The sequence below is a fragment of the Neofelis nebulosa genome, chromosome 6, assembly GCF_028018385.1.
Source record: "Neofelis nebulosa isolate mNeoNeb1 chromosome 6, mNeoNeb1.pri, whole genome shotgun sequence".
NCBI lineage: Eukaryota > Metazoa > Chordata > Mammalia > Carnivora > Felidae > Neofelis > Neofelis nebulosa.
This window is the reverse complement of record NC_080787.1, coordinates 44,529,611-44,553,348: the sequence shown is the minus strand read 5'-3', so window position 1 is coordinate 44,553,348 and position 23,738 is coordinate 44,529,611. Positions and strand designations below refer to the sequence as shown.

The window sequence follows — 23,738 nt, the reverse complement described above, 5'->3', positions numbered from 1 at the left end:
GGACGTGAGGGGCTGAGGAGTGGCCTGGAGCCGAGGGAGGTTGTGCGCCTGTGCATATATGTGTCAAAACCCCCCCCCCCAAAAAACCCTGGGCATCACTGGGTAATGTAGTCCTTTGTTGTCGGAGCAGGAGATGGCGGAGGCGGGGCAAGAGGCGTACGGCTTGTCTCTCGTTCGCGTCAATCATGAGCACGGGGAGGGGCTGGAGGACCAGGCGCCCCGGTACGTCCTGCTCCGCCGGAAGTGGAGGTGCGGGTTCAGCCGCGGGCTCTGAGCGGGTGAGGCGCGCGGGAACACCGGCGCCGAGAATCGGTGGGGGCGGGTGGCGGACGCCGCTGCTGGGCCATTTGAGGGGAGCCCCTGGGGCCTGAAGGGCATTTGTCAGGCGGTACAGAGGGGAACCCTTTGGAGAGGGAAGAAGGGGGCGGGTACGCCCTGTCTAGGGGAGCTCGTTTGGCGATCCGGAGTTCCCAAGTAGGGGAGTAGGGGCGGGCGGGCGAGCGGGGTTCCGGACGGAGTGTCTTTTAGGAGGTGGTATGGTCTCGGGTTGGGCTATTTAAGAATTGGCAGAGCAAGTCCGGTGGGCCTCGGTTCAAGATACGAGTCGGTTTAAATGGTGGAGTGCCCAGGAGAGGATGGGATGCAGGAAGCTTGGAAGCGGTTAAATGGTTTGCGGACGCAGGAGACCACAAGGAACTGGATGAGTGGCTATAGGTGGACCTGATTTCATCCGATCACTACCCTCCTGCCCTCCCTGTTCTTGCAGCCCCTGCCCGGATGGCAGCAGTAGTTCTAGGGAGAGACACCATGGGCCCCGAGCGTATCTTCCCCAATCAGACTGAGGAATTAGGGCCGCACCAGGGCCCTACGGAAGGCACTGGGGATTGGAGCAGCGAGGAGCCTGAGGAAGAGCAGGAGGAAACGGGGGCAGGCCCAGCTGGCTACTCCTACCAACCCCTGAACCAAGATCCTGAACCAGAGGAGGTGGAGCTGGCACCGGTGGGGGATGGAGAAGATGTAGTTGCTGATATTCAGGATCGGATCCAGGTATGGTGGAGGCGGCACTGTTCTGGCCAGGTGAAGCTGGGATTCCTGAAGTGCTGGACCTGAACTGTCTTCTCTCTGGCTCTTTAGGCCCTGGGGCTTCATTTGCCAGACCCCCCATTAGAGAGCGAGGATGAAGAGGAGGAAGGAGCCACAGGATTGAGCAACCACAGCTCTATTCCCATGGACCCGGGTAAAGGGAGCATGCTTTCATTTTGGAATAATGTTGGAGGAAAGGGACTGGTCAGAACCACTAAAGAAAGGGAAGTCATAGAGGAACACCCCGTTCCTAAAACAACAGTTTGTCATCTAAGATTTTACAGACTTCAGAATCCAGGTGAAAGTCTATTGTGTTAGACTTGGGTTGTAGGTGGGCTTGCCTGGAAATAACAAGATGGATTTGGCCTCCCTGCTAGCCCAAGGGTTATGGGTTAATTCAAAGAATGGGGAATGGAGCTGGTCCCATCGTTTCTGTTCTCCTGTTTTTTGTGATTTCAGAACATGTGGAGTTGGTGAAAAGGACAATGGCTGGAGTAAGCCTGCCTGCGCCAGGGGTTCCTGCCTGGGCTCGGGAGATATCAGATGCCCAGTGGGAAGATGTGGTACAGAAGGCCCTCCAAGCCCGGCAGGGGACGACCCCAGCCTGGAAGTGACTACCCTGAGAGCTGCCTTATCTCCCTGCATTCCAGGCCAGAACCAGCATAGGACTGAACACATCCCTGGTTGTAATGTCCATCTTCATATTCTCCATCTCCCTTTCCACATCAAGGCAAATCAGACTTCTTCTCAGAGACCCACTTTATTCAGTTCTGTACATATGGGGACATTGGCCCAAGCCCAACCCATCTTAGCATGTATCACTGTGGAGAATAAAGCACCCTATGTACACAGCCAAAAGCTGCACTGCCTGTGCCCCTGGAACCTGGGTCTGGCCCTCTTCAGCCCCTTGCCCCTTCAGGGTGTCTGAAAGGGACAAGTGGGGGCCTGCCCAGCATCAGCACAAAGGAAATAAATAGGTGTCGGGGAGCCATGCTTAGGGCACTGCTCCCTGCTTCCTCCTAGCTTTGGGAACCAACAACATAGGAAAGCAGTCAGCCCCAGGGTGGTCCCTTCCATGTCTGTGATCCCAGGGCTGCTGCTCACCAAACAGAGGGCACAGGGTAGGGTGTTTGTTCACCCCCTTCTCTTGGTCCATCTGGGCCCTATATTCCATCACCTATGGTCCATAGCGTATGCTTTTCTCCTTTTGACCTCCCATGTTGTCTTGGTCAGGCAGGGGATAAGAGAAAATAATTCAACCCCATCAGCCTGCACACTGCTGGGGCTGGGGGCCTAATTGTGCCTGTTGGGGGTTGGCTCCCTTCCAGCTACTCACTCCAGGGGCCAATGGGGCTTGACATAACTTTGGTGAGAATAATCTCCTGCTGCTCCCTATATGCTTCTGCAGGGGAGGGAGAGAAGGAAAGACACCTGGAGTTGAAATGAGGATTAAGGGAAGGGGAGAGGAGCATATGTATTCCTGTGTGTATTTCTCAGAGCAGCCTCAGGTAGCTGTGGGGTTAGGAGAGGAGGGGGACAGGCATCCCCAAGTTGTCTGGGCACTGAGGATCTCAGTGCTCAGCCTGTCTGTACTAGCCACAGGGAGGCATGAACACATTTTGGGAAGAAGAGGGACCACTCTGGGGGGGGGGTCCCCTGCTTCAAGTGCCACATCCCCTCCCTAGAGTAGCTAGAGAGGCACTGCCTTGCCCCAAGTCAGCCAGTGGGGAGCAGAGGGTGGAGGGCTAGGGCAGCGTCCCAGGGCTGAGTGGGCTGTGGCCCTGTGGTAGGACGGTGAGGGGGTCAGAGAGCCTCCTGGCTGGCAGTTAGGAATTCTTCCGCCCGCTTGTGTGCCTCCAGCGCCTTGATGGTATACACGTCCTGGGGCAGCTCGGACTTCCGCCGAAGCAGTACCTTCTCCTTCTTGATGTCCTTTAGCATCTACGTGTAGGTACGGAGAAGGCGAGGAATGGTAACCGATTCCCAATAAAGTTTATGGCTTCCTCCCCTTATTCCTTGGATCTGCCGCTCCTGTCTCCTCTCCCTTTCAGAGCTTTTATTTGTGCTCCCCATTCCCTCTATGCCTTCCCACCTGCACAGCCTCTGTCTCCACCGTCCTCTTCAGAAGTTGGATGTCCTCTGCCGTGGGGGTCTCTGTCTCCATCGAGTACACAGGAGGCAGTGGTGGAGGAGCTCGGAACATGGGATACTGAGAAGGAGAGGAGGCACGGGCAGGTGGTGAGAGCCGCTTCAGAAGTCTGTGGACCTGTCTTGAAACAAACCCTCCCCCAGGCCAAACTGGGCCCCTCAGGTCGGGGCAGCGGCAGGAAAAGCTCACCTGGGGATTGAGTCGGGCCAGCTCCTCGATCTTTTGCCACATCTCTTCTCTTTCCTTCATTCGGAACCGGCCCCTGAGGGAGCAAAGATGGGATAGGCAGTGGGCTTGAAAGAGAAGCAGAGGGAACCTAGGGTGAAGATGGAAGCCCCCAAGTCGAGAGATACTCACTTCTGTTTCTCTGCCTTGTACTGTTGTGTGCAGTCATCAAACAGCTTCTGATTCATCTCCATAAACAGCTTTAGGGCATTGTAGATCAGTCCATGGATTGTCCTGTCACCGGGAAGAAGGATCAGGTACAGGAGGCCTTACTTATACTAAGGGCAGTGCCAGGATCCCAATTTGCTCTCTCCCAGGAGGGGTCTCTGCTAAGAGCTTTCATAGACCCCTGCAGTGTAAGCTTATCGCTCTAGCCAAATCACGTGACTTGAGTTTGGCATTTCAGGTTCTTTATAGGCCTCGGTCTGTTTGTCCCTCCTTTGCCTCACCCCGTGCTCTAAGACCTACCTTCTTCACGCTACTTCTATGCCCTGGCCTATCCTAATGGCCTCCCAGCAGCTTAATGGGCAGCACCTGCACCACAGTGCACTTGCTGTTGGCCGGAAAGTCTCTTTACGACAGTGGGATTCAGCACATGCTAAAAAAGATCACATCAGCTTCTCACAGCGCAGAATGAAGTCTCCAAAGCTGCAGACTATCTCTGACGGGGAGAAGATAGGATACAAGCCACACTCTGCTGTAGGTATTGCAGACATCTCTCACATCGCTGTCTTCTCCCTGGTCAGTTCCTAAAGGGCCTGTCAGTGTGCAGTGGGCACTAGCCCCTGTGCTCAGTGACCCGATGAGACCGCTGGCTCTTCAGTTCTTCCACCCCCTCACAGGTTCCCAAACCAGAGCCCCACCACCCAGCCCTACCCCAGCCGCCTACTTGTTCCAGTGGCTCTTGGAGTTCCTGTAGAGTGCAGGGAACATGATGGGGAGGACTCGGGCAGCATTGTCACTGATCAGGCTCATGATGTACTCATTGTTCCAGTAATAGAGAGCACGCTCTGCCACCTGGTGGGGACAGGTGGGACTCAGCAGGGGTATGGTTCACTCTGCTGAAAACCCTCCTCAGTTTCTAGGAGGCCTGGGGACGGGATATGCTGGTCTGAGCCTCACCTGGAAATGAGGGCTGGAGACACACTTGGCAAGCTGGCGGAAGAGTGGTTCCATCACTTTGCTGAACTCTGAAGGTTCAATGACATCTAGAATCTCCTCTAGCTCATTCAGGAACATGACCTCCTTGGGGCTGTGGGTTTTGGGCCAGAACTTGAGGAGTCCTACAATCACCTGTGAGAAGAGGAGGACACGGGGATAAAATTCTCACTCAACACCTGCCTGCTTTCACAGGAAGCCTTCCTGGCCTCTCTCCCCACCCTGATGGGCACAGCTCGGGTGGCCTCCGCTAACTGGCCTGATTCTGTTTCCTATATATAGGTTTTACTTTTCCTTCAGAGAGGAATCCATGTCACCTGTTGGGCCACAGCCCTCCTGAGCACCTGCTTATGGCATTATTCAATAGGCAGACTGGGAAGTTTAATTGACAGGAAGAGGTGTCCTGGGGCTGGGAAGGGGAATTACCGGCTCTGTGAGACTGCTCTCCTTCTCCAGGAACTGTACCACACAGTAAGCCAGCTGCAAAAGGTTGAGGTAGAAAGGAGGTGAGGTGTAGGGTCCAGGTCTCAGAGGGATCAGGGACAGAAGCAAGAGCCCAGAATGGAAGAAGAGGTGTAAAGAGGAATTATCCCACCCACTCCCTCTGCCACCCCCATCCCAGATGGAATATCTTCCCCTCCCTCTCTATTCTCTGCTGCCAGTGTCAGGGATCATCAGGAGGAAGGCAGCTCACCTGCGGGTGGTAGACACTCAGGGACTTGACCTTGTGAAGGGGAAGCAGGACACGGATGAGGAACATCTTGTGCTCTTCCTTAAGGGGCAAGGCAAAGCCGTTGATGATGCTAGGAGTTATAGGAGGTTTGTTAGGACCAAAGGGCCATCCAAGCTCAGTGCTCCCGTCCCTCCAGCCTTCTGCAGGCACGTGTGCCCCCACCCCACCGCTTACCTGCCGAGGATCTCTAAGAGCTCAGCAATCCCGTTGTGATGTTCTGTCTCATAGATGAACCTGAGGGAGGAAAGAAAGGCTCTCGTGACAATCCCCAATGTTTCTCCAGCACTCTGCAGAGTCCCCCTACCTCCCTTCTCCCATCCCAACTTAGCAGGGCTTGCTATGCTCCTAAGCTGGCTCCCGGCCTCACCTGTAGAAGATGTGGTTGATCTGCCTACGGATATAAGCCCGGAGCCCCAAAAACTTGCCATAGATGCGATGCAAGATGGTCTTGAGGAAGTCCCGCTCTCGAGGATCCTCACTGTCAAACAGGTCCAGGAGCTGGGAGCAGGTGGGAGGAAAAGGTGGTGAATGAGGCAGGAGCCTAGGAAGGTCAGGGCTGGGGTGACATGGATTCCTAGCCAGGGGACACCCAAAGGTTCTCTGGATTGGGGGGGGGGGGGTAATGGGGGCAAGTCTCTGGAGAGCAGAGTGATTCCTTTACATAGCTTTCCCCAGTGTGATGTCTGGGTATGCGTGTCTGCATGCCCCACTGATGGGGAAGAGGTAACTCTTGCTAATTTCCTTCGATTATGCTAGGAGCTTGTTAAGAGCAGAGGGATTTGCTTATCCCTCCCCCACCACCAGTCCTTTGCACCAGACACAGTTGAAAGCCCATATATTCAACAGATGGAGAAAGGGTGGGGACCTCACTGAGGAGCTGTAGGGCTAGAGTTCATGGGCTGAAAGGAGGAAAGGACAGGAACTTCAGGGACTCACAGCAAGGACAAACTTCTGGTCGATATACTTCTTGGCTATGTTTGGCTGGAAATCAGGAGACTCGAGGAAACGTAAGAAAAACTCATACACGAGCTGTCGGGAGCAATGAGCATCCACTTAGGGGGTATTCCCCAAGGACTGAGACATACCCCCTTGCTGTCTCAGAGTGCCCCATTCCCTGAAGCCAGGGCCAGCATGCCCCCTCACTATGGTACCTGGAGATGTGGCCAGGCAGCTTCCAGGGTGGGCTCATCCTCTTCTGGGTCAAACTCGGCCCCGGTGGGGTTCGATGAAGGTGGCAGCGTCCGGAAGAGGTTCACTGAAAACTGAGGGGGAGGACCCAGGTGAGAGCTCCGTGCAGGCTTCTCCACAGCCCCCGTCCCTGCCTGCTTTCCCCTTTTCCCTGTGCCCACCATGGTGACAGCCTCGGGGTAAATGGCCTCAGTGACAACATCACGGCTATGGGTGATGTACTCCACCATTTCGTTGAGTCCTGCCCGCTTCACCTCCTTGAATTTGAGGTCACTGAGTGGATCTGATACAAAGTCAAAGAGGACACAGCACTGGCGCAGCTTCTGGATAAAAAGCTCCTCCCGCTCCTGGGTTGGCGAATCTGTAGGGGGAGGCAACAGTCAGTCTCTCCTCCCTAGCCCTTCACTGCCATGCGCTACTTGCCTTACAGGGCCTTCCCCTACCCCATCCTGCTGCCATCCTGCTCCCCTGGCACCCCAGCCCTGGTGGACCTCCCTCTCACATTGTCTAGAACTTCCATCCCCCTCAAATACTCCCAAACCTCTATACAGCCAATGCCCAGTGACCCCCTAGGCCTGGTGCACCAGCCCCCATGACCTTTTCCAAGTACCTTTCAGGGCAGGAAGCTTCTGTAACTCCCGGTTCTTGCTGAGATTGAAGCGGGAGGAGCTTTGCCGTCGCTCCTTCTTGACAATCTGGGGCCCTCCAGAGTACTTGATTTTGCTGAGCTGCGTTGGGGGCGGTGTGCTGTTGCTGGGACGCTTGTTGGACGATGGGGGCTGGGGCTGCGGCTGCGGCTGGGGCTGGGGCTGAGGCTGGGGCTGGGCCTAGTCAAATAAGTGATTTGTTGAAGTCCGCTCCCCAAGATACAGCTCCCACCCTGGGCCGCGGCCCATCCCGCAGTCCATCCATGCCTGCACAGGCCTGGGCAGCCAAGCAGCCATCTCCTACCCTGGAGCAGCTCCAGTCAGGGTCAGAGATGACTAAGGTTTATTATCCCCAGAAGGGGGTGGTCAAGAAGCCGTGTCTCCCAAAATGGTGCCCACTGCCTGTGCATCGAGAGCCTTCAAAATGTTTGTTCTAGTTCACGAACAGGCAAATCTAATTGATGGATTGATGGTGATGGATGTCAGAAAAGTGGCTATCTTGCCAGGGCTGGCAGGGGTGTGGGATTGATTGAGAAGGGATCTGAAGAATCTTCTGAGTAATGGAAATGTTCTATATCTTGACTGGATCTGGCAGGTGGTTCGAAGCATAAACATATGTAAAAATTCATTAAGCAGAAAAAAAAATTCATTAGGTAGCATACTTGAGATTATCGTACTTTCCCACTTCACTGAATGCATCACATTCTTGGTCAAAAGTTAAAAGAGGGGCGCCTGGGTGGCTCAGTACGTTAAGCATCCAACTCTTGATTTCCAATCAGGTCATGATCTCACAGTCATGAGATGGAGTCCCTGCACCAGGATCTGCTCTGAACGTGGAGCCTGCTTGGGATTCTCCATACTACATATAAAAGGCTTTGTGCACACTTTATATATAATATATACATATATATATGTATATATATGTATAAATATATATATAGGGCTTTGTGCCCTATTTATAACAGCAAATAAATAAATAAATAATCAATCAATCATGGAGTTAAAATTATGTTCATGAAAACTATGTACTACATGCAATCATACACAGTTCGACTGTAGAAAATATTTACGCAGCCATAGTAATTTACCCAAAATTGGTGATAAGTACTTTGGGAGGATGGGAAAGGTCTATATTGGATATAAGATGCTAAGACCTTACTTTTCCATAGTAGGAAGTCAACAGATTATATCTAATGCTCAAAAATGAAAGAATTTTAGAGGCGCCTGGGTGGCTCAGTCGGTTGAGTGTCCGACTCGGGCTCAGGTCATGATCTCATGATTCACGAGTTTGAGCCCCACGTTGGGCTCTGTGCTGACAGCTCGGAGCCTGGAGCGTGCTTCGGATTCTGTGTCTCCCTCTCTCTCTCTGCTCCTCCCCAGTTTGCACTCTGTCTCTCCCTCTCTCAAAAATAAATAAACATTAAAAAAAAATTTTTTTGACAAAAGAATTTTTTAAAAAGCAGCAAAAGACTCTTAATTGGGGCGCCTGGGTGGCTCAGTTGGTTAAGTGTCTGACTTCAGCTCAGGTCATGATCTCGTGTTCATGGGTTCCAGCCCCGCATCAGCCTCTAAGGAGACAGCTCAGAACCTAAAGCCTGCCTCGGATTCTGTGTCTCCCTCTCTCTCTGCCTTTTCCCTGTTTGTGCTCTCTCTCTAAAGTAAATAAATTAACATTAAAAAGAAAAAAGACTTGGGGCGCCTGGGTGGCTCAGTCGGTTGAGTGTCTGACTTCAGCTCAGGTCATGATCTCAGAGTTCGAGCCCCGCATCGGGCTCTGGTGCTGACAGCTCGGGAGCCTGAAGCCTGCTTCGGGTTCTGTGTCTCCCTCTCCCTCTGCCCCTAACCCACTCACATTCTGTCTCTGTCTCTCTCAAAAATAAGTAAACATTAAAAAAAAAAAAAAAAAAGACTCTTATTTGGAAGCACAGAAGTCAATTTCCAAGGAAAGGTGGGTTGAAAGCGGTCACCACAAAGCAACAGAATAGGGGGCTAGGCGGGAGCTGCTCCTTTCATTACAAGGCCAAGGGTACTTACTGTCTGACTTTCTGAACAACGTACATGTTGTCATGTTGATAAATTTCAAAATAAAACAAAGCCTAAAACTATGTAATGACAGAAAATTGCTTCCTATGCAAAGTTAAATAAGGATAACACAAAACTGTACATGCAAAATGAGCTCACCCACATGACAACACGTGCACAGAACCCAAAGCCCAGTGAAGAGAAGGAAAAAACAACAGCAAGCCACCACTGTTTTTATGACTGTCTCCCATTGTAGCAGAATGACAGATGACTTTTCTCTACTTTTCTCGATTTTCTACAAGCTGACACATTTATATAATGGGAGAAACACAGCTAATTTTTTTAAAGCTATCTCTTTACTCCATCCCAGACACGGGTGTTGGAGCCCCACGAAGGTCACTGTCAGAAGTATATGCACAGGTGTTTGCAACACTGTCCACCCACAGGTACTGTCAGGTAACCACCTGCCGGTAGAGGGGAGAAGCTGGGCCGCAGGACAACCCTTGCCCCCAGAGACTGCAGCAGGATCAGAGGACTGAGGCCATGTCCAGATGGGTACCCACACCGCAGGAGACTGGGTGGCTCAGTGGGTTAAGTGGCTAACTTCAGCTCAGGTCATGATCTCACAGTTCGTGAGTTTAAGCCCCACATCGGGCTCTGTGCTGATGGCACAGAGTCTGTTTGGGATTCTCTCCCTTCCTCTCTGCTCCTCCCCGGCTTGTGCTCTCTCTCTCTCTCAAAATAATTAAATTTAAAAAAGAAAAAAAGAATGGGAGAATACGAAATCATCTGGGGGGAAGGGAGGAAGACAGAAATGTTATGCTTTGTAGGCTCTGAATTTTTTATAGAAACAACTATGTCAAGCTTGTGACCTATCTGGGGATCAGAGGAGAGGAGAGACACGCTGCATCCAGCCTGGGGCTGGCCTGTGGGTCCAGTGTAGCTCATTACCTTCTTGGCCATCTGGCCCTCTCCCCCACCTGAAATGATCACCCCAGACACTAACCTAAGGGAGCACAAGGAAATGGGGCAAGATTAGCCGCCACACACCTCTCCTGCCATGACCAGCACTCAGCCGGTGTGATTCTGGTTAGACTGTACAAGGTGCCCTGGGGTCTCTCTTCCTGCACATGGCAGATGGCTCATACCCTGGTGAAGGATAGGAGAGAGAGGCAGAAGGGTGGGGAACCAGACCCACCCCTGCCCTGTGCCTTCATTTCCCGGTTGCAGGAAAAACCAAATCCTTATCTGTGGAGCTTGGTGGTCACGAGCACAGACTCACACTAGACTGCCTCGGTTTGACTACTGCTCTGCCATTTATTAGCCAAGTAACCTCCAGAAAGTCAACTAGTCTGTCTACCTCCATTTCCTCATCTGTAAAGTGGGGATGACAATAGTACCTAGCTCATAAGGTTGTAATAACGATTTAAGTGAACGTTATATAGCTCACAGAAGTGCTTTGTAAGATGTGTCTTCTACTGTTATCACGATTATTTCCCATCCCTAGACTTTAAAAATGCAACCTGGGAATTCCTGAAATTAGCATGCCTCAAATGTTCCCATGGGTCCATTTTCTTCCTTGGTCTAAAACGGGGGAACCCAAGAAAGCATTTCATCTTTCAAGATCCAGTTTAAGCCCCACCCTCTTCTTTGTCTGTTTCACTGGCTCTGTGATCATCCCCAGTGATGCCTCTTGGCTCGGTGTGTTCACATGTCCAACTAGATAGCAAGTCCCCTGAAAGCCAGGACCCTGGTTTGTACCGTTCTGGGTCCCCTCAAGCACTGGCACCTAACAGGCATTCAATGAAGGTTTGATTGGTTGATTGACAGGGGGCCAGACCTTTCCTGTCCCAAGCCCGGAACCATCAGAACAGAGCACTGTATGGTGTCAGGAGCAGAGTAGGAGGGAGAAACATTAGTTATACCAGGGCAAGGGGCTCAGTGGCAGCTAACGAACAAAACTCTGAGGAAGAGCATGTCCTTCTCCATCGTCCCAGATAAGAAAGACACTTTGCACCTCCACAAACCGCACACTGAGGGGATGTCTAGGGAAAGAGGCATTCACCCCAGAAGGAGAGAAGCCAGGCCTCGATTTTCTCTAACAGAGAAATGGGCAAATCTGTGGTTTCCCATCTATTCTCCAAGTAAGGTTAAGAGAACAGAGGGTCACATGGCTAAAAATCAAAGTTTAAAAACCAGTAGAGGGGCACCTGGGTGGCTGAGTTGGATTTCGACTCAGGTCATGATCTCTCGGTCCTGAGATCAAGCCCCATGTCAAGCCCGTATTGGGTGTGGAGCCTGCTTGGGATTCCCTCTCCCCCTCTCCTTCTGCTCCTCCCCTGCTCATGCTCTCTCTAAAAAAAATTTAAAAATAAAATAAAAATAAAAACCAATAGGTTGATGCCTGAGGTCCCTTCTCCACTAGGAATGCATCATTGAAGGCAGGGGTGGCTGGAGAGCTGCTGAGCTTAGCTTGTCCCACCTCACCCCACTGGGCCACCTGGTTTAATAAGGACCATTGGATCCCAGGCCCCACACACAAGAAGCATCTGAGAGACAGCTGGTCCAGTCAGCAAAGCGCCTGGCTGCCAAGCCTCAATGAGGCATCCCCTGGTCTATTCACTCTTCAATAGGAAACATGCTTGTCAGCATGAGGCATGGGGCTTTGCCAGTGACTCACTTCATGTCCAACTCTTTCCTCTAAAAACTTCAGCCTTTTTTTTTTTTAATCATTTTTTTTTAAAGATTTTATCTTTTAGTAATCTCTACACCCAACTTTGGGCTCGAATTTATAATCTCGAGATCAAGAGTCACATGCTCCCCCGACTGAGCCAGCCAGGCACCCAGTAAAAGCTTCAGCTTTTAACTTTTCTACTGACCTGGGCTGCAGGTGGGAGGCAGGTGAGTCCCCTGGGGAACCTTCCGCAACTATCACCATCACTGGTGAACGCTGACCGAAGGCAACCCAGCCAACCTGGCCATTTCCTCTGCCTGAAGTGCCTTCTCCTCCCACCTCCAAGAAGCCTTCCTTGATTTGGGTCTCCAGCAGTCAAGTGGTACTTGGAATTTATGCACCACACTCGCACTCAAGAGACTGCAACTAAACTTGCCCACTCTGAACCAACCCTAGTCCAATTTGATCCTAACACAATCACCATTAATAATCAAACCCAAATATTTAAACCTAAAATAAGAGATAGAAATATAAATTAAGGGGGCGACTGAGAGGCTGAAATGGGCATCCAACTCTTTCAACGTTTTTTTTGTTTTTTTTTTTTTTTTGTTTTTTTTTGGGACAGAGAGAGACAGAGCATGAACGGGAGAGGGGCAGAGAGAGAGGGAGACACAGAATCGGAAACAGGCTCCAGGCTCCGAGCCATCAGCCCAGAGCCTGACGTGGGGCTCGAACTCACGGACCGTGAGATCGTGACCTGGCTGAAGTCGGACGCTTAACCAACTGCGCCACCCAGGCGCCCCTATCCAACTCTTGATTTGGGCTCAGGTCATCATCTCACGGTTCATGGGATTGAGCCCTGCACTGTTATTGTTACTTGGAATTCTCTCTCTCCACCCTTCCTCCGGCTCACACCAGCTCTCTCTCAAGACATGTTTTTAAAAATTAAATTAAATTAAAGAAAAAAAAGAAATATAAATTAAGTACTATAGAAAGTATTGTAAAGGGGCACCTGGCTAGTTCGGTTGGTAGAGCATGAGACTCTTGATCTCAGGGTCCTGAGTTGAAGTCCCACATTGGGTGTAGAGCTAGCTTGAAAGAGAGAGAGAGAGAGAGAGAGAGAGAGAGAGAGAAAGGAAGGAAGGAAGGAAGGAAGGAAGGAAGGAAGGAAGGAAGGAAGGAAGAAAGAAAGAAAGAAAGAAAGAAAGAAAGAAAGAAAGAAAGAAAGAAAGAAAGAAAGAAAGAAAGAAAGAAAAAGAAAGAGAGACAGAGACGTATTGGGGCACCTGGGTCAGTTAAGCGTCCAACTCTTGTTTTCAGCTCAGGTCATGATCTCACATTCATGGGTTCAAGCCCCATGTCGGGCTCTGTGCTGGCAGCGTGCAGCCTGCTTGGGATCCTCTCTCTCCCTTATCTCTCTGCCCCTCCCCTGCTCGCACATGCACTTTCTATCTCCCTCTCTAAATAAATAAACATTTTTTTTTTAATTTTTAAAAAGTGTTGTCAGAAAAAGATGAAAGGTAAAACAGTGAAAAACTCACAATGTCACAGCTTTTGCATAATCAATCACCTAGTCAAATAAAGATCATTTTAGTTTAAAACCCCAAAAAATCGCAGAGGCATTCTCTCCTATCCTGACACCTAGAGCTCTATCTAGCTGAGCTAAATTATTTCCTTCCTTCATTTATTCAATGGCCATCATGCTAAGCCTTAGAGATTAAAGGGTAGCCCCTGCCCTCAAAGAGCTCACAGTCCAGTGGGTGAGACCAACACACGGACAGCTCTTGGTACCAGGGAAATGAAAAAACAGAGTGCCACCAAGGATACGGGAACACAAACTCTGCCAGAAGAATGAGTGAAACTGTTCCTGAAGAGGTGACTTTTGATTTGTTCTCAAAGGACAAACATGAGCTCAGCGGGCAAAAGAACAAATCAGCGGGGGGGGGGGGGGGGGGGGGGGCGGGGGGGGCGGGCCTCCAGGGTGACTCAGTCGGTTGAGCCTCCTACTTCGGCTCAGGTCATGATCTCACAGTTTGTGGATTTGAGCCCCGCATCGGGCTCTGTGCTGACAGCTCAGAGCCTGCAGCCTGCTTCGGATTCTGTGTCTCCCTCTCTCTCTGCCTTTCCCCCACTCACACTCTGTCTCTCTCTCAAAAATAAACATTAAAAAAAAAAAAAAGGAACAAAGCAGGAAAATAAAGTAGTCCATGCCAATGGAATTTCATCAATAAGGACCCAGAGTTACAAAAAGGCTTGTATCAGGAGATGGGAAGTCCAGCAGAGGGAGAAACCAGGATGGGTGCTAGAAAAATGAGGCAGGGCCCCCTCAGAGGGGTCCAGAGTGTGAATTTGAATGTTAACTTAAAAGCAATGAGATGCCAACAGAGCTTTTTCTTTTTATTTTTTTAACGTTTTATTTATTTTTGAGAGAGACAGAGCATGAGTGGGGGAGGGGCAGAGAAAGGGAGACACAGAACCCGAAGCAGGCTTCAGGCTCTCAGCTGTCTGCACAGAGCCGGATGCAGGGCTCAAACTCATGAAACATGAGATCATGACCTGAGCCGGAGTCGGACACTTAATGGACTGAGCCACCCAGGGGCCCCAAACCAACAGAGCTTTTTAAGTAGAGGACTGATAAGACAGAAGAATGTTTTTAGGGCAACAATTTTGGCTACTGGGAGGACAGGCTGACATGGAGGGACTGAGATAGTTTCTTCCTCCCTCTGTCCCTGCTCCCAGAACTCAGGACAGGGAACACCACCAAGTGGAGTCCAGGGCAGTGAACTGCTGTCTCCAGAGACAGAGCAGGAAAGACCCTTGCCTGCAGCGATAGGTCAACAGTGAGTCTTATCCAATCTCTCAAGGCTCCTTTCCGTTCTAAGACTCTTCCAGAATCTTAGACACAGGGTATCACGTCATTAAGAACACAGGAGGGGTGCCTGGGTGGTTCAGTCGGTTAAGCTCCCAACTCTTGATCTCAGCTCAGGTCTTGATGTCAGTCAGGGTTGTGAGTTCAAGGCCACACTGGGCTCCACGCTGGGTGTGAAGTCTACTTTAAAAATAAATAATGAAGTCTAAACAAAAAACAAAAACAAAAACACACAGAATCGGCTCGTGAGCCACAGCACACTGGGTTGAATTCCAGCTCTGCTGTTTACCAGCTGAGTAAGAGCTATTTAACGTCACTAAGCCTCAGTTTCATCTGTAAAATGGGGATGATGACTGATAACAGAATGACCTCAGGGGAGTGTTGTGAAGATTAAATGAGATTAAAAGGTTAAATGCAAGCAAAGGTCTTAAGACAGCACCTGGGAAGTTGAACAGTGTCAACCCAACGTCTGTGAACGTGACGTAACTTGGAAATAGGGTCTTTGTAGACATAAACAAGTTGGGGTGGGCCCTAAATCCAATGTGACTAGTGTCTTCATAAGAAGAAAATGTGGACACGGGGCGCCTGGGTGGCTCAGTGAGTTAAGCATCTGACTTCGGCTCAGGTCATGATCTCAGGGCTCACGAGTTCAAGCCCCATGTCCGGCTCTGAGCTGACAGCTCACAGCTCCGAACCTGGAGCCTGTTTCGGATTCGGTATCCCTTTCTCTCTGCCCCTCCCCCACTCATACTCTGTCTCTCTCAAAAATAAATTAAACGAAAACAAAAAAAGAGGAAGGAAGAAAATGTGAACACAGAGACACACAGGGCAGAACCCCATGTGAAGGTGAAGGTGGAGGAGGAGACTGGAGTGATGCATCCATAAGCCAAGGAACACTGAGGACTGTTAAAAACCACCAGAATCTAAGGAGAGGTACAGAAGAGATTCTTGCCTAGAACCTCAGAGGGACATGGCCTACTGATGCCTCGATTTCAGATTTCTGGCCACCAGGACTGTAAGAGAATAAATCTCTGTTATTTTAAGCCATTCAGTTTGTGGTCATTTGTTATGGCTGCCCTAGGAACCTAACACACAAGTAACTGCTCAATAAACTAAATGGTGGCTGCTGGAATTATTAGATCAATTGGAAAGGCTCTGGCAAATGCATGACACAGGGTAAATTTGGCTAGAAGAGCCCCAAATTCTGGACTAGAAAAACAGCAAGGGAAGGACTGTGCCAAACAGCTTTGGATGACCTGAGCCTCATAGCCTGGCCCCCAACTTTTCCACCGTCCCTCTGTCTGGGGCCACATGGGTACATGTCTGGAAAATCATGCAGCATTTCTGCATCTGCCTCGTACAGGTGAGCCCTGAGCACCATTTCACAAAACAGAGCCCCAGGTGAACTCAACACTCTCCTTTTTCAAATAGATGTGTCCACAAAGACAGTGGAGAAATCCTAGCAGTTGGTCTCAGCCTATTTCCTAACTTGTTTGAGCTTTCATTTTCCTATCTGGGAAAGGAGAGGGTTAGACTCCAAGGTTACTTCCAACACTTAGGTTTACTTATTTAGCCACTAATGCATTCAAATCCTGGCACCTGTAATGTGCCAAGCCCTTGGGCGGCTCAAAGGGAAGCAAAGGGAAACCTCAAGGAGCTCACTCACGTGCTAATAACACAAAAGTTAAAATGGATAAACAATGAATTCACACCAAATTGTTTAATTACAGCCGTGTAAATGCTGCTGTGGGGCGATACTGGAGCTAACAGAGCAAATAGCCGGAGCCCTGACCATGTCCTGGTGGGGAGGGAGGGGGAGGCAGTCAAGGAAGGCTGCTTTTAGGACAAGACATCCAATCTATCTAGTAACTGAACAAGTAGGAGTTAGGCAAAAGATGAGAACAGCCCCCTAACTATTCCTTTCTGTCCCTTTAAATCCCGTTTCTATGTCTCTCTTGCTGCTTTGAATGTCAGTTGCCAGCTCCCAGCCACCTTCCCTGTGGGTCCCACAGATGTCACCATTCCTAAAGGGGAGACTGGGCCCAGAGGGAGTGTTTCCCAGGAGCGCTGACTGATGAGTTATTAAGAACCAAGTGCATAAGGGGCACCTGGCTGGCTCAGTTGGTGAAGCAGGTGACTCTTGACCTGAGGGTTGTGAGTTCAAGCCCCACACTGGGCGTAGAGATTACTTAAAAAAATAAAAAATAAAATAAAAATGCCCGCCCTGCCCTCTCCCCTCCCCTCCGCCCAAAGAACAAAATACACGAGCATACAGACGTGGGGAAGAAACAAGGTGCCGGCTGCCTTCAAGCAGCATACCCAGCTCCCCTCCCTCAGAGTCCACAGTCTGGTGGAGAGAAACCCACGTTGGAAAAATAGTTACAACAAAAAGTGATAAGGTCTATCCTGGAGACATGTTCAAATTACTGTTTAAGGGCAAAGGAAGGAGGAATTCATCTTCTGTGGTCCTCAACTCCCATGTCTGTAAAATGAGGAACACCTGCCCTGCTTCTTCTGATTACTCAAGTGAGGCCTAAAATGAAGGTCAGGGGTGTGGGAAGTGCTGAGGTGACAGGGACCAGAAGTACATAGAAAAGTCTAAATCCAGGATTAACTCCAATACTTGCTAATCGATTTCTTCTCCCCCTCAAATCCACAAGCCCTGCCCATAATCACAGAGATGTTTCCTGTTGTCCTCTATGGCTCTAAACAGTTGAGAACAGGAGAGAAGCAGAGGGGCGCCTGGGTGGCTCAGGCAGTTAAGTGTCTGACTCTTGATTTCGGCTCAGGTCATGATCTCACGGTTCATGAGATTGAGCCCCTCCACAGTGACCGCATGGAGCCTGCTTGGGATTCTCTCTCTCCCTCTCTCTCTCTGCCCCTCCCCCGCTCTCTCACACGCTCACGCTCTCTCCCTCTCAAAATAAACAAACAAACAAACAAATAAACAAAAAAGCCGAGAAACCAAGGATCACCAGTTTCTGAGTAAGATGGGTACTTACTTGCTCAACATGTTCACAGGACCGGCCACCATCTTGAGCATCGCATTGAGCACACTCCCAAACTCTCCTGGACATACTCTGGACTTAAGTCTCTCCACCCTCCAGTGCTCTCTCTGCTTGCCATTTATTGCTTTACAGCCCTAGACTTCCAAGCTGTGCTGACCTCTGCTCATCACTGTCCTTTAGCAGGTTCCCATTGGATCAGAACCAAGGGCAGTGGGCCCAGCCCTGGCCGGCTAAAGGACACCAGCCACTCCCACCCCTTCCCCACCCCAAGCCATGCCAAAGCCACTCATTCCCCACTGAGCACCCTTGTACTTTTTCCCTTCCCCCCCCCAGCACCCGCTACCCCTAGCTTTTCATTCTAAGGAAAAAGGAATTCTTACCACGCAAGGTTGGCAGACAGAGAAATAACTTTCAGAAGAATTGCTGGGGAGTCTGAAGAACTGCAGAGCGTAGTCGCTCTATGCCAGCCGAAGGGACAGGCTGCCTGACTGAAGGCAGCTACCTGGCTGGGCTGTCCAAGCTCCTCCCAGGCTGTGGAAGGCCCCTTCCCTTCTGCCTGGATCACATCTGGCCCCCTGGGATCCCTCACCCCACTAGCCGTCAAGCAGTTTGAGCTGGTGCCTGCACCGTAACTAGAGCCGTGCCCACTTTCATTACCTCCTCGGCGCTCTCACCGCCACCATCCTTGCCCGAGCTGCTGGGCTTGGTCGTGCCTTTGGCAAGCTTGGGGGTCTCCTGAAGGGGGAAGATGGAGGTAGTCAGCAGATGCCAGGAAAAGGGAGAGGCCTCATCTGGACTGCTTAGGTCTGTGTTGTAATTATCCTCTGTCCAACGGAAGTAATCAGTCAGAACCACTGAGCATCTACCCTGTACCTAGCCCAGGGGAGGAGGACTTGGGGTACACAAAGGGAGTCCCTCCAAAGAGTTTGGAATGTGGTGAGGAAGACATTGCTAAGACATAGTAATGAAGCATGATAATAATGATCTGTCCCCTCACATGGCTGCTGTATGAGTAAGGGCCCCGGAGAGCCTCTGTCAAGGAAGAACCAGGGTGTGGAGCTTTAAGGAACAAGCTATTCTGTCTGGCTTCTGGCTAGAGCGGGCGGGGGGGGGTGCCTAAGGTTCTCATGCTGGAGGAGAGAGAGTCACCACTCTCCCCCAAAGCCATCTGCAAAGACCTGGAGGCCTTTTTTTGGAAATTACAAATAACATCCAGACTAGAGGGTGCTATTGGCATGATCAGGTACAGGAATTATCCCTAAGAGTGCCTTGGTGGACAAGCACGGGGACAGGGATGGGGGTAAGACCCTGAACTGCTAGAAGGATGAGCGCCAGTCCGAAGTCTCCCTCAGGAACCGGGCCGCTGGCTCAGAGCCCTGGCCTGCCTGGCGTCTCTTCCTCTGCCTCGGGCCAAAAAAAGCAACTGCACAGGGACAGGATGGGGAAAATGTGAAAAAGACTTGGGGATTTAGGTCTGATTGCAAGCTCCACACAAATCCTTCATGTGCCAGGGTTGCCCCAGCACCCCATGACCTTCTGTCCAGTTAGCAAATGGAGTGCAGAGCTCTTGGCATGGGGAGGGGACATGGAAGTGCCCCTGTCCTTGGCACTTGATGGAGTTGTTCAGGAGGATCTGGTTCCATCGTGAGCATCCGACTTTGGGAGGGACAAAGACAAATCCTAGGTTTTCTTCTGACGAAATACAACCCATACTGGGAGTAGATTCAAAAGCCTGTCCTGAGAGCAACAGCTGCAAGGCTGGGATGGCTAATGATGGAGGGGAGGAGTCCCAGCGGTAGGCGAGCACGAGGGGGTTTTACGAATAAATGAAGGGCTGCCATGTGGACTAAAGATGCAACTTGCTCTATGTGGATCCAGGAGCCCAAGAGGCATGGGCTGAAGTGGCAGGAAGACAGGCTGAGGCTCCGAATAGGAAGGATCTTCTCCTGAAGCAGCTGCACAGAAACCGGCTGTGTGCAAGCTCCCCAGTCTTGAGAGCATTCAAGCAAAGGAGCATTCGTGACTCTTCTAATGCACGGGCAGGAGGGGTTTGAGCCCTAAATGAAGACTGTCAGAGGATCTTGGAAGTCACTTTTGGCTCTGAGATTCTGACACTTGATGGCAACTGCGCCCCTTCAGTGACAAGTGTTAAGTCACACTGACTATGGGGGCACAAGGATTTCTGGGAGAACAGAGCTCTGCGTGGGCTGGAGGAGGGGGCAGGGAGGATGAGAGCCTTTCCCAGGTGGGGAGCAGCTCCAGGTGTCAGCCAGCAGGAAGGCGCTCCTTTGGGCTGAGCACTCTCCCAGCTGCCCACTGACCAGGCTGGCAGGCATACCGACCCCTTGCCAAAGGGCCAGGGAGTGTGGCTCAGAGCGTGGCGTGTAGAGGCAAAGGATGAGGGGCGCAGGCAGGAGTCACTGAGGTGACCGCACATACCTCGGACATGGGCCTCATGGACAAAGCTGACCCACCTTTATACATGTCACATCTCTCTACTTGACCACAAGCTCCTTCTCCGCCAGCCCTACAGCACTTAAGCATACCTAACAGGGAGTGTGCCGTGAGAATCCCAGCTGCCTGGTTATGTGGGCGTGTGTGGGGGCATGGGGAAACCACGCCCACCACCCTTGCTCCCCGGCTCCTGCAGAACAGGTCAAGTGCACACAACACAGTGCAGCCCAACCGTCACTTGCGGCCTGGAACTGGGGTTTGGAGCCCACACTGTGTTTGGGGCCCAACTCTTACTAGCTCTGGAATTGTAGGCAGGTTTACTAGCCTCTCTGAGGCTCAGTCCTCCTCTTTTAAGTGACAACAATCACACTACCTAATTCCATTTAGCACAGTGTCCAGCACATGAAAATCCCAATGTTAGCCCGTTATTACTATTATTAAAAACGAGAAGAAAGTGGAAAGGAGCAGGGGCATGCCACCTGGGAACCTAAAAGAGATTCAGTCCTAGATCAGAACATGAGGGAAGAGGAGGGAAGCAAATCCCCCAAGGGACTGACTCAGCACCCATCTATTGAGGGCCTACTGTGTGCAAGGAAGAGGCCAAACCAAAATGGAGTTATTATCTCAAGGGGGAAGAAAAGATTTGTCCACAATTAATTCCAGTCCAAGGGAACAAAAAGGACCACATGTGACCTATCAAGTGTTCCACAAATCCCGAGGAGGGGAGAGCTCACTGGGAAGTGAGGGTTCAGGAAAGGCTTCAGGGAGAAGGTCGTGAAGGATGGCCAAGACTGGGACCAGCAGAGATGAAGGAGAAAGGAGAGAGGTGATGGATGTGCAATAAAGACCCTCCTCTCTGCCCCCACCCTATCTGGGCAAAGCTCAGTCACACTGTCACCTCCCTCTCCCTCAGGGCTTGTTAACCATTTAAGGAGGCCAAATGCAACTGGAAATCAAAAGCAGAAAGTTAAACCTTGAAAGGAATCAGAGATGCCTGGTTCTGTGCAACCCAATTCTTCCAATGTTGTTTCCCAGACAAATACTATGGTCAAATATCTATGGTCCCAGCAAGTCTAAGAATTTTTCTTCTCAATCACCTAGAAGAAGAAGGCTTACTGTAGATGGGACAGTGTCTGTCCCATTTTAGTATCAGACTAAAAACTACAGATGGGCGGGGACTTCACCAGCTTCCCCTGAATTTCATGCCCCTCCACGCTCCTTGAAGGAACCCCCATAGCCTCTGGTGTGGTTGAATTGTGTGTGCATCATTCACAGCTAAGCTGCCCAAACCACTTCAGCAGACCCACTCCCCAAGGACACAGGGCCTGGGTGGGGAACACGAACCTGCCAACCCAGGATCCCAGGAGGTTCAGTGCCTAGTACACCATCACCAACCCTACACTCAGAACCTCTGGCCCTGTGCAGTTATGGAGACAACCCAGAATCAGAGCTGCCTGGGAAATCTCCAAAAGCCCCAGGATAAAGAGTTGAATTGATAAGGTCAGAGATGGCAGCCCAGCAACCAGCCAATCAGAGGGCAAATGAAAGTAAGACACCTCTGGGGTCATAAAGTGGCTGAGCAGAGCACCAGGCCAGAGCCAGCCCCACCACGAGGGGCCAGCCCCAGGAAAGGAGAAGCTGGGGGAGGCTGGAACTGGTATCCTAGCATCCTCTGTGTGAGTCTGTACCTCAAAGGAACCACACCTCTGAGTCAGACCTCAGCAACAGCAGGAAATAGAAGGTAGAGAAAGGCAGGGATGAAGAACAGGGGCAAGAAGGCAATATGGAAATAGAAGAGGAAGGTGAAAGAAGGCAACATCAAGAAACAAGCCTGTATCAGGACACCATGACAAAGTCAAGGGTGCCCAGGGGTTGGCTGGCCTTTGGGGTAAGAAGGAAAATTAATCTGATAGTAAGGGCAGATTCCCAATTTGAGGATAGTGTAGCCCAGGAAAGGCAGGAATCCAGCACTGCAAAACTGGAAAAATGCAAAGGTTATCCTAAGATTAGGAAAAGGAGAGAACCTTGCTCAGATTAGGAAAGGTAACTGATTTAGGATGAACCTGCAAGTCGGTTGATGCCTGTTAGGGGGGCTTTGGTACAAAGGAGGCCTTTAAGTCAAGAGACCTGATATTGCAGCTGGGCCTCCAAACAGGCTGTGTGACCTTGGCCAAGTCCCTTCCCCTGTCGGGGCCTCAGTCTCCTCATCTGTATCACTAAGGATTACGCTGAATGCGCTCAGTGGTCCCTTCCAACACTGACGTTCTGAGGTTCCATCAACAGAAGGAAGGGCTCAGTCCTGGCTTACAAGTTTGTGTGTGAAGGAAGAACTAGAGGGAGGGGCCTAGGCCAGATTTGGTGGAGAGAGAAAGCAGAGCAGTTCTAGGTCAAGGTGCTTGGCGGGGAGGGAGAAGGGGCTGTAGGGGACGGTGGAGAAGGCCGGCCCAGGCCCAGGCCCGGCGCGTAAGAAAAGGGAAGGGGCTGCGCGCAATGGGGGGCGGGGGGAGGTGGGCTGGAAGGAGGTGCGGTCTCAGATGAGGGGCTGTCCCAAACGGGTAACCGGGTGGGGAGTGGGGAGAGTGGGGTGGGGGCGGGAAGAAAAAGCAGGGGAGTGACCTGGGAGTGGAGCAGATCTGGAGGGAGGTGGTTACCCTGGGCCGGGGGTAGGTGAGGGGAGGAAAGGAGGGAGGTGTACGCGGGGGACTCTATCCCAGGCAAGGTGAGGGAGCTTTTCCAGCTGCGGCACAGGCTGGGGGTGCGGCTAGCGGCGGGGGCGGAGGGCTGGCCCCGGGAGTCCTGCGGGGGCCGGACGGGAGGGTCAGTCTGGGGCTGTCCCGGGCCTGGCTCGGCCTCTCCCAGTGCTCCGCGCAGGCCCCAAGGCGGAGGCGCGAAGAAAAGGGCCACGCTCACCTTCTCCTTCTTCAGTTTATAGGGCATCTCGGCCCGTCCGGACCCAGCCCGGCTCCTGCGGCCCCGCTCCGGCTCCGGCTTTGCTCGGCCGCACTCGGCCCGCTCGGCGTCTCTTCGCCACCGCCTGCGCGCTGCGCCCGGGTCGAGCGGTGTCTGCGCCTCCAATTGGCCCAAACTCTTACAAACCTGCCTGACAACCAGGCGCCGCCTCCTTGGATTGGTTATTGGGGCCAAGCTCCTTCCTTTTTTTCTCATTGGAAAGGAAGAGTACAAACCGCCAGGGTTCGTCTCCCAGAATTGGCTGAGTGGGAGGTCCCGCCCTAAAGTGGGTCGAGCTTAACAAAGGAGGTGGGGAAAAGGGGAAGCCCTAGCTTAGCACCGAGTACCGCACTCGGGCGTCTGGTGTGCGTCGGCCTCTGCCATTCTTTTGCAGCCGGTTCCCTTCTAAAGTGGTTCTCACTCTCCCCGCTCTGCTCCTTCGCCCGGTACGAATGGAAGGAAAGAAGCCCTAAAATGAAGGGCACCTTTCTTCATCTGGGCAATTACCACTAATTGCATATGCAAAATTAGCGGAGAGAGCTCCCAAGAGTCCTCCAGGGCATCCGTTTCCTAAACGAG

The 23,738-nt window shown here is 51.5% G+C and overlaps 2 protein-coding genes across 6 annotated transcripts; one reads left to right on the top strand and one right to left on the bottom strand.

Moving 5' to 3' along the window:
* The first annotated feature begins 120 nt into the window (after nt 1–120).
* On the top strand, nt 121–1,941 carry MEA1 (male-enhanced antigen 1). Of its 5 annotated transcripts, none has more exons than XM_058734014.1 (4): nt 121–222; nt 767–1,047; nt 1,135–1,237; nt 1,543–1,941. In XM_058734014.1, exons 1-4 carry the CDS (start codon nt 186–188, stop codon nt 1,695–1,697), a joined length of 576 nt encoding a protein of 191 aa, XP_058589997.1. In that variant the 5' UTR covers nt 121–185; the 3' UTR covers nt 1,698–1,941. The 5 variants fall into 5 exon arrangements, with proteins under 5 accessions (XP_058589997.1, XP_058589996.1, XP_058589998.1 ...); XM_058734013.1 differs by having other exon boundaries at nt 128–249; XM_058734015.1 differs by having other exon boundaries at nt 168–278.
* Nucleotides 1,825–23,277, bottom strand: PPP2R5D (protein phosphatase 2 regulatory subunit B'delta). The gene is made up of 16 exons (XM_058734003.1): nt 23,121–23,277; nt 18,414–18,491; nt 7,147–7,363; nt 6,698–6,897; nt 6,500–6,610; nt 6,285–6,377; nt 5,716–5,846; nt 5,523–5,582; nt 5,310–5,418; nt 5,042–5,095; nt 4,580–4,750; nt 4,347–4,474; nt 3,590–3,691; nt 3,422–3,494; nt 3,176–3,292; nt 1,825–3,024 (listed from the first exon to the last, which is right to left on the bottom strand). Exons 1-16 carry the CDS (start codon nt 23,145–23,147, stop codon nt 2,887–2,889), a joined length of 1,809 nt encoding a protein of 602 aa, XP_058589986.1. The 5' UTR covers nt 23,148–23,277; the 3' UTR covers nt 1,825–2,886.
* Between the last annotated feature and the right edge of the window lie 461 nt (nt 23,278–23,738).

Bases quoted from the DNA above. Each gene is read 5' to 3' on its own strand.
- MEA1 (XM_058734013.1), top strand. From the start codon at position 186: ATGAGCACGGGGAGGGGCTGGAGGACCAGGCGCCCCGGTACGTCCTGC. The intron at 250-766 runs GTGCGGGTTCAG...CTGTTCTTGCAG, and splicing joins CTGCTCCGCCGGAAGTGGAG to CCCCTGCCCGGATGGCAGCA. The intron at 1,238-1,542 runs GTAAAGGGAGCA...TTGTGATTTCAG, and splicing joins CTCTATTCCCATGGACCCGG to AACATGTGGAGTTGGTGAAA.
- PPP2R5D (XM_058734003.1), bottom strand. From the start codon at position 23,147: ATGCCCTATAAACTGAAGAAGGAGAAG. The intron at 4,751-5,041 runs GTAATTCCCCTT...CTCTTCTCACAG, and splicing joins AGAGCAGTCTCACAGAGCCG to GTGATTGTAGGACTCCTCAA. The intron at 4,475-4,579 runs GTGAGGCTCAGA...TGTCCCCACCAG, and splicing joins TCTCCAGCCCTCATTTCCAG to GTGGCAGAGCGTGCTCTCTA.